Source organism: Coregonus clupeaformis, chromosome 30, assembly GCF_020615455.1.
Source record: "Coregonus clupeaformis isolate EN_2021a chromosome 30, ASM2061545v1, whole genome shotgun sequence".
Taxonomy (NCBI): Eukaryota; Metazoa; Chordata; class Actinopteri; order Salmoniformes; family Salmonidae; genus Coregonus; species Coregonus clupeaformis.
The window spans coordinates 29,497,701-29,514,548 of NC_059221.1; the positions used below are offsets into that span (position 1 = coordinate 29,497,701).

Genomic DNA, 16,848 nt, shown 5'->3' on the forward strand with positions numbered 1-16,848 from the left:
CCAAAAGCCTGGGGAGTAAAGCCTTGTTTGGTGGGGAGGGGGGAGGGGGGAGGAGAGAGGGGAGCTGAAAACGCTTGTTCTTTTAGCCATGGAGAGGCTGAGAGTGGCACTGTGATATCAGGCTCAGTAATCTAACGCCTTCAGTGTCTCAGGAACAATAGAGCTTCTTGGCACATACAGGGCCAACAGATGGGAGAATTACACTACCTCTGGTTATCTTTAAATGTGTTCTCTTCACCCAGTTTCTCTCTCTTCTTCTCCCTCACTCTCTCTCTCTCTCTGTTGCAGAGGAATGCTAAATCAGCCAGCCCTCCTCCAGTGCTGTGGAAAAACTTTGAAAGATGAAAAAAAGCCTCAGCCAGCAAAGGCTACCGTTTATGGACGTGTTTTGAATGTCTCCAGGCTGTGTCTTTTGACACAAAGAGCAGAGCAGAGCAGAGCAGGACAGAACAGAACAGAACAGAACAGAGCAGAACAGAGCAGAACAGAACAGAACAGAGCAGAACAGGGCAGAACAGAGCAGAACAGGGCAGAACAGAACACAGCAGAACAGAGCAGAACAGAACACAGCAGAACAGACCAGAACAGAGCAGAGCAGAACAGAACACAGCAGAGCAGAGCAGAACAGAGCAACACACTCTCTCTCCTTTCCATCCAATCGAGAGGCAATTAATCCTCACACCAGGCAGCCAGGCAGGCAGGCAGAGCAGATCAAAGGCCAGAGCTAGTTGAAAGTGTGGAGGTGAAGGGAGCTGTGTGAACTGCACGACCTTTAACTCCACCTGATACCTAACACTGTGGAAAACCACCAACAGACAGACAGACACTAACTTATGGACTGACATTCAAATAGACTGATTGGACCAGAGCTGAGGGGAGGTTGGAAACAACTTAAAGGCAGGCTCACTGAGAGTTTTAGTGTGTGTGTGTGTGTGTGTGTGTGTGTGTGTGTGTGTGTGTGTGTGTGTGTGTGTGTGTGTGTGTGTGTGTGTGTGGACATGTTTTACTATACCAGAATTCCCCAAAAGAATAGTAAATGAACAAACATTTGACAAACTGGGGACATTTTGTTAGTCCCCACAAGTTAAAATTCTATTTCTACGGGGTTTGGGGTTAAGGTTAGAATTAGTGTTAGGGTTAGAATTAGGTTTAGGGTTAGGGTTAGGAGCTAGGGTTAGGGTTAGGGTTAAGGTTAGGGTGTCACGGATTCAGCCGAGGCTGCTCCTCCTCCTTGCTCGGGCAGGCTTCGGCGTTCGTCGTCCCCGGAGTACTAGCTGCTGCCGATCGATGTTTCGGTGTTTGTCTAGTTTTTATTGTTTACACCTGTTCCCCATTATGTTTGATTGTATTCCTTATATTTACCCCTGTCTCTCATTTGGAATTTGTGTGTTATTGTTTATTGTTACGTGTGTCGTTGGTGAGCGGGTTAGTACCTCCCTGTGTGGAGGTTTTCTGTGTTGTGTTCTTTATTTCGTTTAGTAAAGTACGTTTCTTAGAGTTCTGTGTCCTGCGCCTGACTTCTTCCACCGCATTACACTGACATTTGTGACAGAATAACACACCACGACATGGAGTCAGCAGGAGCGGCGGTGCCAACGGGATCACTGGAGGAGCGCGTTTTACAACAGGCGGCTATGATCCAGGATCTTGGCACCGCCATGGAAGGGGTGATGAACACTTTGAGGCGATGGGAAAGAGGAGGTTTGCCCACACCTCCTCCAATGATACCACCACCATCAGCCATACCCATCGTTTCACCTCTGGAGTCCAGTGGGATTCGGCTCTCGCTCCCGAGGGCTTATGATGGCACCGCGGCCGGGTGTCAGGGTTTCCTGCTCCAAGTGGAACTCTACCTGGCAACCATCCACCCGGCGCCCTCGGGATACGAGAGCGTGTCCGCCCTCATCTCCTGTCTGTCCGGCAAGGCACTGGAGTGGGCCAACGCCGAGTGGGGGGGAATAGATGCCGCTACAGTAAACTATGCGGAGTTCACCCGCCGCTTCAGGGCAGTGTTCGATCATCCCCCAGATGGGAAGGCGGCGGGTGAGCGTCTGTTCCACCTCAGACAGGGGAAGAGGAGCGCGCAGGAGTTCGCACTGGATTTCCGGACTCTGGCTGCCAATGCGGGATGGAATGAGAGGGCCCTCATCGACCACTAGAGGTGCAGCCTAAGGGAGGACGTTCGTCGAGAGTTGGCCTGCAGGGACACCAACCTAAGTTTCGATCAGCTGGTGGACATGTCGATTCGCCTAGATACCCTGTTGGCTACCCGCGGGCGTCCGGAGTTGGGGCCGTCCATTCCATCCCCCAGCACTTCCGAGCCGAGCCCTATGGAGCTCGGGGGTGCTGGTGCTAGGGAGACTAAGAGAGAGACCAGGAGAGAGGCCGTCCCCTGCACCAACTGTGGCCGCAGAGGACACACTGCGGTTCGGTGCTGGGGAGGGTCTCCTAGGAATCGAGGCAGTACGCAATGTACTGATGAGTCAATCCAGGTGAGTAAGCACCCAACTCACCCAGAGCTCTCTGTTGTACATATGTGTATTAAAGTTGTGTTTCCCGAGGTTTCTTCTCACTCCTAGCATAAGGCGCTAGTAGATTCAGGTGCAGCTGGGAATTTTATCGATCGCCGGTTCACATATAAGTTAGGGATCCCTATTGTACCAGTTGATGTGCCCTTCCCCATCCATGCCTTAGATAGCCGCCCTTTGGGATCGGGATTGATTAGGGAGGTCACAGCGCCACTTAAGATGAAGACGCAGAAGGGCCATGAGGAGATTATACAGTTGTATTTGATTGACTCTCCTGCGTTTCCCGTGGTGTTGGGGCTTCCCTGGTTAACATCTCATGACCCTAACATTTCATGGCAACAGAGGGCTCTCAAGGGATGGTCTGATCAGTGTGTCGGGCGGTGTGTAGGTGTTTCCGTAGGGGCAACGACGGTGGAAAGTCCGAACCAAATTCCCACAATGCACATTCCTCCTGAGTATGCCGATTTGGCACTCGCCTTCTGTAAAAAGAAGGCGACTCAATTACCACCTCATCGACAGGGGGATTGTGCGATAGACCTCCAGGTAGGCGCTGCGCGTCCTCGTAGTCATGTGTATCCTCTGTCTCAGGAGGAGACGGCAGCTATGGAGACATACGTCACCGAATCTCTGAGACAGGGATACATACGGCCGTCCACTTCCCCTGCGTCCTCAAGTTTCTTTTTTGTGAAGAAGAAGGATGGGGGTTTACGCCCGTGTATTGATTACCGTGGTCTCAATCAGATTACAATTAAATACAGCTATCCTCTCCCTCTGATTGCTAGTATGACGGAGTCATTACACGGGGCGCGATTCTTCACAAAACTCAGGAGCGCTTACAACCTGGTGTGCATTAGGGAAGGAGATGAGTGGAAGACAGCATTCAGTACCACCTCGGGTCACTATGAGTACCTCGTCATGCAATACGGCTTAATGAATGCTCCTTCAGTCTTCCAATCATTTGTGGACGAGATTTTCCGGGATTTGCATGGACAGGGTGTAGTGCTGTATATTGATGACATTCTAATATACTCCGCTACACGAACCAAGCATGTGTCCCTGGTACGTCGGGTGCTGGGTAGACTGTTGGAGCATGACCTGTATGTGAAGGCGGAGAAATGTCTGTTTTTCCAGGAGTCCATCTCCTTCCTGGGAAATCGGTTGTCCGCGTCAGGGGTGGAGATGGAGATTGACCGCGTTTCAGCCGTGCGTAATTGGCAGACTCCCACTACGGTGAAGGAGGTGCAGCGGTCTTTGGGTTTTGCCAATTACTACCGGAGGTTTATCCGGGGTTTTGGACAGGTAGCAGCTCCCATCACCTCCCTGCTAAAGGGGGGCCCGGTGCGTTTGCAGTGGTCGGCTGAGGCGGACAGTGCGTTTAGACATCTGAAGGACCTGTTCACCTTGGTTCCGGTGCTGGCACATCCGGATCCCTCTTTGGCGTTCCAAGTGGAGGTGGATGCGTCCGAGGCAGGGATCGGTGCTATACTGTCTCAGCGCTCGGGCACGCCTCCAAAACTCTGCCCCTGTGCTTTCTATTCTAAGAAGCTCAGTCCGGCGGAAGGCAATTATGACGTGGGGGACAGGGAGCTGCTAGCGGTGGTTCAAGCCCTGAAGGTGTGGAGACATTGGCTTGAGGGGGCTAAACACCTTTTTCTCATTCTGACTGACCATCGTAGGTGGTCCATGTTTCTTGCCCGGTCTGTATTTAAGCTCACTTATATACCAGGGTCACAGAACGCTAAGGCAGACGCCCTGTCCCGACGATATGACACAGAGGAGAGGTCCATTGAGCCCACTCCCATACTTCCGGAGTCTTGTCTAGTGGCACCGGTGGTGTGGGAGGTCGAAGCGGAGATCGAGCGGGCGTAACGTGCCGACCCTACTCCCCCAGAGTGTCCAGAGGGGCGGAGGTACGTGCCGCTCGAGGTCATCCTGGTATTGGTCGGACAGTGCACTGCCTTAGCGGGAAGTACTGGTGGCCCACCTTAGCTAGGGACGTGAGGGTTTACGTTTCTTCCTGCTCGGTGTGCGACCAGTGTAAGGCGCCTAGACACCTGCCGAGAGGGAAGTTACAACCTCTACCCGTTCCACAACGGCCGTGGTATCACCTATCGGTGGATTTTGTCACGGACCTTCCCCCCTCCCAGGGGAATACCACAATCTTGGTCATTGTGGATCGGTTTTCTAAGGCCTGCCGTCTCATTCCTATTCCAGGTCTTCCTACAGCCCTACAAACGGCCGACGCCCTGTTTACTCACGTTTTCCGGCACTACGGGGTGCCTGAGGATATACTGTCTGATCGGGGTCCCCAGTTCACCTCTAGAGTTTGGAGGGCGTTTATGGAACGTTTGGGGGTCTCGATTAGCCTTACCTCGGGTTTTCACCCTGAGAGTAATGGGCAGGTGGAGAGAGTAAACCAGGATGTGGGTAGGTTTCTGAGGTCCTATTGCCAGGACCGGCAGGAGGAGTGGTCGGGGTATATCCCCTGGGCAGAGATAGCCCAAAACTCACTCCGCCACTCCTCTACTAATCTTACGCCTTTTCAGTGTGTGTTGGGTTATCAGCCGGTCCTGGCACCCTGGCATCAGAGCCAGATCGAAGCTCCTGCGGTGGATGAGTGGTTTCGGCGCTCGGAGGAAACATGGAACGCTGCGCATGTCCATCTGCAGCGGGCTATCAGACGGCAAAAGGCAAGCGCCGATCGCCACCGCAGTGAGGGTCCGGTTTATGCACCGGGAGATCGGGTCTGGCTCTCGACCCGAAACCTGCCCCTTCGCCTGCCCTGCCGGAAGCTGGGTCGGCGGTTTGTGGGGCCATTTAAAGTCCTGAGGAGATTGAACGAGGTATGTTATAGGTTACAACTGCCCATTAATTACCGAATTAACCCCTCGTTCCATGTGTCTCTCCTCAGGCCGGTGGTAGCTGGTCCAATCCAGGAGAATGAGATACGAGAGGCTCCTCTGCCCCCACTAGACATCGAGGGGGCTCCGGCGTACTCAGTCCGTTCCATCGTGGATTCGAGGCGTCGGATGGGGGGTCTGCAGTATCTCGTGGAGTGGGAGGGGTATGGTCCGGAGGAACGGTGCTGGGTCCCTAGGAGGGACATCCTAGATCCCTCCCTGTTGAGGGATTTCCACCGGAGTCATCCGACTCGCCCTGCTCCGCGTCCTCCTGGCCATCCCCGAGGCCGGGGTCGGCCAAGGGGGGGGGGGGGGGTACTGTCACGGATTCAGCCGAGGCTGCTCTTCCTCCATGCTCGGGCAGGCTTCGGCGTTCGTCGTCCCCGGAGTACTAGCTGTTGCCGATCGATGTTTCGGTGTTTGTCTAGTTTAGTCTTTATTGTTTACACCTGTTCCCCATTATGTTTGATTGTATTCCCTATATTTACCCCTGTCTCTCATTTGGAATTTGTGTGTTATTGTTTATTGTTACGTGTGTCGTTGGTGAGCGGGTTAGTTCTTCCCTGTGTGGAGGTTTTCTGTGTTGTGTTCTTTATTTCGTTTAGTAAAGTACGTCTCTTAGAGTTCTGTGTCCTGCGCCTGACTTCTTCCACCGCATTACACTGACATTCGTGACATAGGGTTAGGTTATAGGATTTTGAATGGGACTGAATTGTGTGTCCCCACAAGGTTAGTTATACAAGACTGTGTGTGCATGCGTGTGCGTGTATGTGTGTGTTCAAGTGCCCCAGTGTTCTGATTGCAGAAACTTCTCCAGACATGCGATGCGTACTTGATAATCACACAGCCATGGAGTGGAGAATCTACAGGCTCTTCTCCATCACCAATGGGCTCTAGTCTGCTCTGCTCAGCCCTGACACGTGGATTAGTATATGTGTGTTCAATCATCCTAGCATACCGACATGTCTATGTCTCCCTTGGTGATGGAAACTTCAGGGCTAAGTAAGAAATGAAGACGATACCACTTCAAACTCAACTACAGAAGTCACTGAACCACGTCTAGGACTGCTGTCTGGAACACCATCGATCTGTCTGAGGTTAATAACATGGGAGGGATGCTCTCCTCTCCTGAGTCCAGACTGAATGCTGTCAGACACAGTGTCTGAATACTCACAGGCAGCCTAATGAATAACAGGACAACAATGGGGCCCATTAGGATATAACAGTGTCGCTGTCTGACATATGTATCATGCTATTGTTTGCTGAACCGATTCTCGTAGCAGCATGCTAGCTGAATAGTGAGTGTTACAATGTCACGGGCCGTGGCTGACTGAACACTGAGCTGCACTGTAACACATGTCTGACAAACAGACAGACAGACAGACAGACAGACAGACAGACAGACAGACAGACAGACAGACAGACAGACAGACAGACAGACAGACAGACAGACAGACAGACAGACAGACAGACAGACTGACAGACAGGCAGACAGACAGGCAGACAGACATAGCTTCTGTGAATAATAGACAGATGGGGCAGATGAGGGGAACAGTTGATGGGGGCTTTAGCTGCAGCTGCTGTCTTCTCTTCCTCTGGAACGGGACACACATACACACAGATGTCTGAAGTTTGGAGGGTGACATCAGGGAGGTACAGTTGTGTGGGGTTAGTAAACCCTTGCTGAAGCAGCAGATGTGCATGGCATCAGGTGGGCACTGCCCTCACATAAAGAGGCCACAGCTGCAACAACACGGTAAGGGGCAGGGCACAGACTCTGGCACTCTGGCACACACACACACACACACACACACACACACACACCAAAGTGTACCGCCATGCCAGGGATTAGCCAGTGTGTACAATAGACAACTTGATGTTGGACAATGGCACCTGACATCACTGCAATATGGAGTCCAGAAACATTGTTTGGTGAAAAAGTTCTTCCAGCATCTCAACCATCAGCGGCCATCTTGCTTATTAAAATGTCATTATCCAGTGCGGCTCACTAATTTCAACATTTAGCTCTGCAATCACACCCGGAATCTCTGAAGATTCACCCAGTCCTGCTGAAGGACACCTGAGTAATATACTGAACAAAAATATAAACACAACATGTAAAGTTTTTGTCTCATGTTTCATGAGCTGAAATAAAAGATCCCAGAAATGTTTAAATGGAATTTAAGAATATATACATATATGGACAAAAAATGACAGAGTGGCATGGACTAAGATACAGTAGAATATTATAGAATACAGTATATACATATGAGATGAGTAATGCAAGATAGTGTTCTATTTCTTAAAGTGGCCAGTGATTTCAATAGGCAGCAGCAGCCTCTAGTGTGCTAGTGATGGCTATTTAACAGCCTGATGGCCTTGAGATAGAAGCTGTTTTTAATTCTCTCGGTCCCAGCTTTGATGCACCTGCACCTGTGGCTCGGGTGGTTGATGTCCTTGATGATCTTTTTGGCCTTCCTGTGACATCGGGTGCTGTAGGTGTCCTGGAGGGTGGGTAGATTGCCCCCGGTAATGCGTTCGGCAGACCGCACCACCCTCTGGAGAGCCCTGCGGTTGCGGGCGATGCAGTTGCCATACCAGGCGGTGATACAGCCCGACAGGATGCTCTCAATTGTGCATCTGTAAAAGTGTGTGAGGGTTTTAGTTGCCAAGCCAAATTTCTTCAGCCTCCTGAGGTTGAAGAGGCTCTGTTGCGCATTCTTCACCACACTGTCTGCGTGGGTGGACCATTTAAGTTTGTTAGTGATGTGTACGCCAAATAACTTGAAGCTTTCCACCTTCTCCACTGCGGTCCCGTCGATGTCTCCCAGAGCCCTCACCTCCTCCCTGTAGGCTGTCTCGTCATTGTTCGTAATCAAGCCTACTACATTTACATTTTACATTTAAGTCATTTAGCAGACGCTCTTATCCAATTGGTGCATTCAACTTAGGATAGCCAGTGGGACAACCACATCTTGATCAAAGTAAGTACACTTCTTCAAACAAGCAGCTGTGAGCAAAGTCAGTGCAATCAGGGACAACTACATCTCGATCACATTAAGTACATTTCTTTAAATAAGTCAGTGCTAGCAGGTGAAATAAGTCAGGTGTTAGTTTAGACAATAAACAGTGGTAGTAAAGGGGGGGTAGAAGGATTACTATTATACTATTCCAGGTATTCCTTAAAGAGGTAGGGTTTCAAGTGTCTCCGGAAGGTGGTCAGTGACTCCGCTGTCCTGGCGTCGTGGGGAACTTGTTCCACCATTGGGGTGCCAGAGCAGCGAATAGCTTTGACTGGGCTGAGCGGGAACTGTGCTTCCGTAGAGGTAGGGAGGCTAGCAGGCCAGAGGTGGATGAGCGTAGTGCCCTCGTTTGTGTCATCTGCAAACTTGATGATTGAGTTGGAGGCGTGCTTGGCCACGCAGTCTTGGGTGAACAGGGAGTACAGGAGGGGGCTGAGTATGCATCCTTGTGGGGCCCCAGTGTTGAGGATCAGCGAAGTGGAGATGTTGTTTCCTACCTTCACCACCTGGGGGGCGGCCCGTCAGGAAGTCCAGGACCCAGTTGCACAGGGCGGGGTTCAGACCCAGGGCCTCACGCTTAATGATGAGCTTGGAGGGTACTATGGTGTTGAATAGTGAGCTATAGTCAATGAACAGCACTCTTACATAGGTATTCCTCTTGTCCAGATGGGATAGGGCAGTGTGCAGTGTGATGGTGATTGCATCGTCTGTGGATCTATTGGGGCGGTAAGCAAATTGAAGTGGGTCTGGGGTGACAGGTAAGGTAGAGTTGATATGATCCTTGACTAGTCTCTCAAAGCACTTCCTGATGACAGAGGTGAGTGCTACGGGGCGATAGTCATTTAGTTCAGTTACCTTTGCTTTATTGGGTTCAGGAACAATGGTGGCCATCTTGAAGCATGTGGGGACAGCAGACTTGGACTTGGATAGGGAGAGATTGAATATGTCCGTAAACACACCAGCCAGCTGGCCTGCGCATGCTCTGAGGACGTGGCTAGGGATGCCGCCTGGGCCGGCAGCCTTGCGGGGGTTAACATGCTTGAATGTCTTACTAACGTCGGCTGCGGAGAAGGAGAGCCCACAGTCCTTGGTAGTGGGCCGCGTTGGTGGCACTGTGTTATCCTCAAAGCGGGCGAAGAAGGTGTTTAGCTTGTTTAGAAGCGAGACGTCGGTGTCGGCGACGTGGCTGGTTTTCCTTTTGTAGTCCGGGATTGTCTGTAGACCCTGCCACATACGTCTCGTGTCTGAGCCGTTGATTTGCGACTCCACTTTGTCTCTATACTGATGTTTTGCCAGTTTAATTGCCTTGCGGAGTCAGTAGCTACACTGTTTTATATTCTGCCATATTCCCAGTCACCTTTCCATGGTTAAATGTGGTGCTTCTGTCACGGTTTCGGCCGAGGCTGCCTCTCTCCCTTGTTCGGGCAGGCTTCGGCGTTCGTCGTCTCCGGAATTCTAGCTGCCACCGATTGATGTTTCATGTTCGTTTGCTTTTGTCTGTTTGTTTCTACACCTGTTTCTGTTTTGTAGTAATTAGTGTCCTATAAGTTTCTCGTTGTGTTTGTCTTGTGTTGTGTGTGATTGTTACCGTCAGTCTGTGTATTGCTCGGTTGAGCGTTATTTTCTCCACTGTTTGCTGGAGCGTTCGTTGCACTTGTGTGTGCACTTATTATTCCTGACGCACCTGTTTGTGCGCATTGTCTTTTCGCCTTCGTGCGTATTTTGCTGTCAGGCTTATTTCGTCCTGTTGCCTGTGTTTAGGCAGGAATACAGCTTTTTGGAATTCAGTCTGCTTCCTGCGTTTGATTCCTACACCACACCTACAACACGACCTGACAGCTTCACGCTTTCAATTTTGTGCGAATGCTGCCATCTATCCACATTGGGCACAAAATCTCCTATACACTTCCTGATAAACTCAATCACCGCTTCAGTGTATTCGTCAAAATTATTTTCGCAAGCTACCCGGAACATATCCCAGTCCGCGTGATCAAAACAATCTTGAAGCGTGGATTCCGATTGGTCAGACCAGCGTTGAATAGTCCTTAGCACGGGTACTTCCTGTTTGAGTTTCTGCCTATAGGAAGGGAGGAGCAAAATGGAGTAGTGGTCAGACTTGCCGAAAGGAGGGCGGGGGAGGGCCTTATAACCATCCCGGAAGTTTGAATTGCAATGGTACAACGGTCAATATGTTGATAGAACTTTGGCTGCATAGTCCTCAAATTTGCTTTGTTAAAATCTATAACCGAATAAAATTATCTTGGGAGATAATACGGTCTGCATTTGATTGTGAGGTATTCTAGGTCGGGTTAACAAAAGGACTTGAGTTCCTGTATGTTACTACAATTACACGATGAGTCGTTAATCATGAAACACACACCTCCGCCCTTCTGCTTCCCAGAGAGATATTTATTTATGTCTGCGGCGATGAACTGAGAACACATCTGGCTGGACCGATTTCGACAGAATATCCCCAGAGAGCCATGTTTCCGTGAAACAAAGTATGTTACAGGCCTTGACGTCTCTCTGGAAAGACATCCTTGCCCTGAGCTCGTCGACCTTGTTATCCAAAGACTGAACATTAGCGAGTAATATACTTGGATGCGGTGGGTGGTGTGCGCGCATCCTAAGTTGAACCAGCAAGCCGCTCCAAGTGCCTCTCCTCCGCCGGTGATGCCCTGGGGAGAGCAAACAAAGGATCTGCTTCGGGAAAGTCGTATTCCTGGTCGTAATGCTGGTGAGTTACCGTCGCTCTGATATCCAATTGTTTTTCCCAGCTGTATGCAATGATACAAAACACTTTCTGAGCTAATAATGTAAAAAATAATACATAAAAAAACAAAATACCGCAAAGTTTCCAAAGAGCTAGTCGCGAGGCCGCCATCTTCGTCGGTGCCAGGTCCATCATATACCTTGTGCCTTTTACTGAGGAGTTGCTTCCATCTGGAGTGGCTTCCATCTGGCCACTCTACCATAAAGTCCTGATTGGTGGAGCAGATGGTTGTCCTTCTGGATGGTTCTCCCATCTCCACAGAGGAACTCTGGAGCTCTGTCAGAATGACCATTGGGTTCTTGGTCACCTCCCTGACCAAGGCCCTCCTCCCCTGATTGCTCAGTTTGGCTGGGCGGCCAGCTCTAGGAAGAGTGTTGGTGGTTCCAAACTTCTTCCATTTAAGAATGATGGAGGCCACTGTGTTCTTGGGGAACTTCAATGCTGCAGAAATGTTTTGTTACCCTTCCCCAGATCTGTGCCTCGACACAATCCTGTCTCGGAGCTCTACGGACAATTCCTTCGACCTCATGACTTGGTTTTTACTCTGACATGCACTGTCAACTGTGGGACCTTATATAGACAGGTTTGTGCCTTTCCAAATTATATATACATTTCCCAAAATGTCTAAGAAACCTGTTTCCGCTTTTTCATTATCGGGTATTGTGTGTAGATTAATGAGAAAAAAATGTTTTAGAATAAGGCTGTAACGTAACAAAATGTGGAAAAAGTGAAGGGGTCTGAATACTTTCCTAATGCACTGTATATCAAGTAATACCCCAACCTCACAGAGTACTGTAGCTGTACAGCATCCAGAATCCCTAGCACACCACCATGCCACGCCCCGAGAGTGCAAACACTTGTAGTGTTCTAATTCAGTTCACTCTGCAAGCACTTTATAAAGGCATGGACATTCTACTCTTCCCTTGTTGAGTAGATATAGATAGGACTATATATAGATTTATGTAGAACAGTGGTGGTGGAAGAAGTGTGGGGGAGAGAGAGGGACAGTAGGCCCATGCTTCACATTCCTGCACACACACACACACACACACACACACACACACACACACGCATGCACACACACACAGATACAGAGAGACATGCTATTCCGACAGGGAATTCTCTGGAGGACCGGGGCTGTGGGCAACCAGCCCACCACAGAGGAGAAGGAGTTCAAGGTGACGCGCTACAGAGAACGAGGGAGGGAGGAGAGGAGCGAGTAGAGGGAGAGAATGCTACAGACAGGATGTTAATTCTCCAGCCACTTTCACCACTTGGTGGTAATATCATAGGCAGCTGATATAATAGCCTCTTGAACAGGCTCTCATACAATGAGCCAGCCAGTCGAACTAGTCCTGTCGAACACACTGCCTCGTGCTCATCCTACTGTGAATCAGTGAGAGAAGAGAGAATCAATCTCTTCTCCTAGCTCTATCATCACAACTCCTCTCCTCTCCATCATGTGAAAGTGATCTCATCACATCCCTGATATACCAGATTAACATTGAGACAACGTCTGGCAGCCAGAGCGAACGTTATTTAAACACTCCTCACCATTAGTCTCCTAGCTGACATTTACACATGCTGCCGTACAGTAATCACTGGAGCGCTTCCAATACGCCGACTACATCATCACCGTTTCCAAATGCTATATCGTTAATTAGGATTTACATGGTAAATTACCTTAGATATCATGTGTCTTCATTAGTCTGGTTTCCCAGTGACAGTAAAGCCCCAGATGCAGAAATTACATTAGCATCAGCGCTACGTCAATAAAGGTCTGGCCACTGGGGAGCCTGTGTCCTGTCTGTCCATGTCAGACAGTCCCTGACTAACCTTGCTGTGGCTATCCCTCCATTCATCCCTCTATCTCTCTATCCTGACCCAAGCCAGATACCTGTGGAGGAGGAGAAGTAGTGTTCACTGCCTAGTGCATATAACCAGCCCAGGGAGGGAGAGAGATGGAAGAGAGCGAACCTTGCTCCATAATTTATGAGTTGTTAATTGGAAGTCTCTGCATGTCTCACTGCCTCAAGATTAGCCGTGCCACTGTGACTGAACAGGGCCTAATCAAATCAAATCAAATCAGGCCCAGCCTCACGCCCCTCAGCCCGTCGGCACGGTAACAAGGCCAGCCACCTATGCAGATTGGCCCAGCCGTTCAGTACTGACTTGGGTAGGAGGGAGAGGAGGAGAGGCCTATCAGGGCAACAAAACATATGGAATCATCCCACGTATACCTTAGATCTCCCTCTCAGAGAAAATGTGTTATTTTTTTATTTCTCTCTCTCTCTTTTGTTTTTGGAGGTGGAAATGGTTTCGAGGGCTGAGAGAGGCTATTTAGCAGGAGCTGTGAGGGTTGAGGGGTGCTTCTCAGGTTCTAAATAGAAGTAGTGTGAGAGAGAGCTTTCCAGGTTTTATGGAGATGTGGGTGTTCCTCTCCTGTGTCTGTTTGAAGCAGCAGCAGCAGCTCTGAAGCTGAGGAATCGTATTAAATGGCAGACAGTGACCCGGTGATCCCAGCTGTGCTGGCTGATACTACAGAGAGGGATCACAACACTAGCAACACAGTTTGAGCACATTCTATATTCCCCACAAACATTCAGATAGACACACACATGCATATGCAAACACTCAAATGTGGGTGCCAACAGAGCCCCATATGAACACTTGTGTGTGGAGGCTTTACCCAGGCACACACACATCATATGGCATGTCCCACACCCCCCTCCAACACTAGACTAGCTGCATTTGAACACGTCCAGCCGCATGCTGCCTCCGTGCCTGCTAAGATTTACGCCTGTGATTATATATTCATATAGATGAATCAATAAGGGCCTTGCATCCGCAGCAACGGGAGCACTGGTCAAATTACATCGATAGACTGCAGCTTTACATTTCATTAGGGCACGGTGCACAGTTTAACTCCAAATGAATATAGCAATAAAACAAAACTGCTAGCAATGATCGGGGGCCCTCCACACACTCTCCACTCTCCAGACAGAAGCACTGCTCTGCTCCCGCCTGCCTCAGATGTCCCTGACCATCAAGCCACCGTCAACACTACAATTACCAGCCAAACAAACAAATCAACAAACAAAACCAAATCAGGAGAAAATTACATTGATTCTGCCGCATGGAATTAGGACTGCCATTTATACACGGACATAAACAGAGAGGAGAAGCGGTTTGTGATGGCATGGTGGTAGGCGGTGAGACTGCGATGAGAGGGTCTCCTGAAGAGGAGGAGGGGGGGTGATGACTATACTTCCCTAGCTCCAGCCAGCTAGCCAACCATCTCTGCTCCTATATCTACAGCCCTGCATCGATCTGTGTGTGATGACACCGGCAGCCTGCGCCCCACCGCCCAGCGCTTGGCCTCCACACAGGAAGAGTCGGTGGCAGAGGGGAAATGGGATTCCGGTCATGGGAGGGATATCTTCCGTCTGAGATATGCCCCAGCCTCCACATCCCCCGCCAGCATCCTGCCTGCTATCCTGCTGCAGCCTGCAGACGGACGCCCACAGCACAGCACCGCTTCAAACCACTAGCTAGCTATCGCTACCTCAGGGGTCAGCACCAAGGACTATGGGACTGGGTTTCAGCCGACTTGGCAAAACAGGAGAGACACAGTGTACGTGTGTGTGTTCTACACCTAGACTAGCGTGCGTGAGTGCCTGAATAATGGTTCAGTGTATATCAGTGTGTATGCAGGTGTGCATGCTGGTGTGTATTAATGTGTGGTTGCATTCCATGTTACTCTATTATCCGCCACATAAAATGACCTACAAATCATTTTATACGTTAAACAAAGATACTGTACAATCTACTCACTCTAAGCTTTCAATGGAGCTTCTGACAAAAGCTCTAACCCACCACTTAGGCCCTTCTTATACTGTAGTCAGTGTTAACAGTCTGGAACCATCTGAGAGCCGTCCCACCTAACCATGCTCTCCTCCCCTGTTCTCCCCTGCTCCCCTGTTCTCCCCTCTCCTCCCCTGTTCTCCCCTCTCCTTCCCTGTTCTCCCCTCTCCTCCCCTGTTCTCCCCTCTCCTAACCTCTTCTCCCCTGTTCCCCTGTTCTCCCCTGTTCTCCAGAGCTCTGTGAAAAGCACCAGAGAAGGCACAGTGATGGCTCACAGCACGACAGCACCGGTGATTGACAAACCCGCTACTCCTGTCATCTCAATCACATCCACCCACTCAGCACAGAGGAGTCAGCAATGAGACAGAGCCTTTAGATTCATCCTCATAGCCAGAGGTGAGTAACAGTCAGACACACACTGACACACACACACACTGACACACACAGAATCCTCCATCATCCTACCTTCTTAATGCGTCCGCTGCGTGTGCCGGTAAAGGCCACGGTGTGGCCGTGGTATTCGTAGGCCGCCACCGAGGTCATGCCATCGTCTTTGTCCACAAACAGAGGCAGACCCTCGATGGTGCTGGTCCCTCCCAAAGGCTGGTTGAAGTCCTGCCCACAGAAGTTATCATCTATCTGGAGCGGCTGCAGAGAGCGAGAGAGCGAGAGAGAGAGAAGGAGAGAGACAGAGAGAAGGAGAGAGACAGAGAGAGTGAGAGAGAGAATGAGAGAGAGAGAGCGAGAGAGAGAGAGAGAGAGAGAGAGAGAGAGAGAGAGAGAGAAGGAGAGAGAGAGAGAGAGAGAGAGAGAATGAGAGAGAGAGAGAGCGAGAGAGCGAGAGAGCGAGAGAGAGAGAGAGAGAGAGAGAGAGAGAGAGAGAGAGAGAGAGAGAGAGAGAGAGAGAGAGAGAGAGAGAGAGAGAGAGAGAGCGAGAGAGAGAGAGAGAGAGAGAGAGAGAGAGAGAGAGAGAGAGAGAGAGAGAGAGAGAGAGAGAGAGAGAGAGAGAGAGAGAGAGAGAGAGAGAGAGGGAGGATAGAAAAAGGTTTGAGTGATGGATCGGCCATATTTGCATATCTTCATCATCAAAATAGCAGCATACATACACTCCCACTGGGCAAAAAAAAAAGGTTAAATCAATGTTGTTTCCAAGTCATTTTAACAAAAAAATTAAATGTGATGACGTTAAATCAAAGTGGAAAAAAGTGATCAACGTAATGGGATTTCCGCTTTTTTTCACCCAACTTTTTACCTACATCCAATGACATGGTGCAATTTTTCTTGATTTCACTAAACAAAATGTAAATCAAACTAGATGTTGAACTGACGTCTGTGCCCAGTGGTCTGTCACTGTGTGATAGGCATGTGTGTAGCGGGCCCCAGAAGGTATCTTTCATACGCACTGACATATGTAACCAGAAGGTAATCACTAGCACCTGGATTAGTGTAGTGACCTCCAGCTCTCTAACACGTCACACAACACTAATTAACTGGTGCCAGGATCCCCTCGCCTATTTGAAGACATATCGCTTCCATAGGAGACAATCAATCACAGACAACACACACACTCTGCCAGCCACTAAGCTCTCTGGGAAGGAAGGATATGTGCATGTGTTATGAGCTGATGTGACCAGAATGGAGGATGGAACGAAGGAACGCCGCTGGATGAATTCTTAAGTCGTCTTGTGTCTCAAGACACAAAGCCACAAACATGCACATTGGTGAATGGAACAGATCTTAAATGTCCACACAACGGAATG

At 49.8% G+C, this 16,848-nt stretch overlaps 1 protein-coding gene across 1 annotated transcript in view; it reads right to left on the bottom strand.

Annotated features, from left to right (window-relative positions):
- LOC121545588 (plexin-A1) overlaps positions 1-16,848 on the bottom strand; it is a 241,020-nt gene that overhangs the window by 164,901 nt on the left and 59,271 nt on the right. The window contains exon 3 of the mRNA XM_041856243.2: positions 15,554-15,736. Coding sequence (XP_041712177.1) covers positions 15,554-15,736 — 183 coding nt within the window. The remainder of the gene's footprint in view (positions 1-15,553; positions 15,737-16,848) is intronic.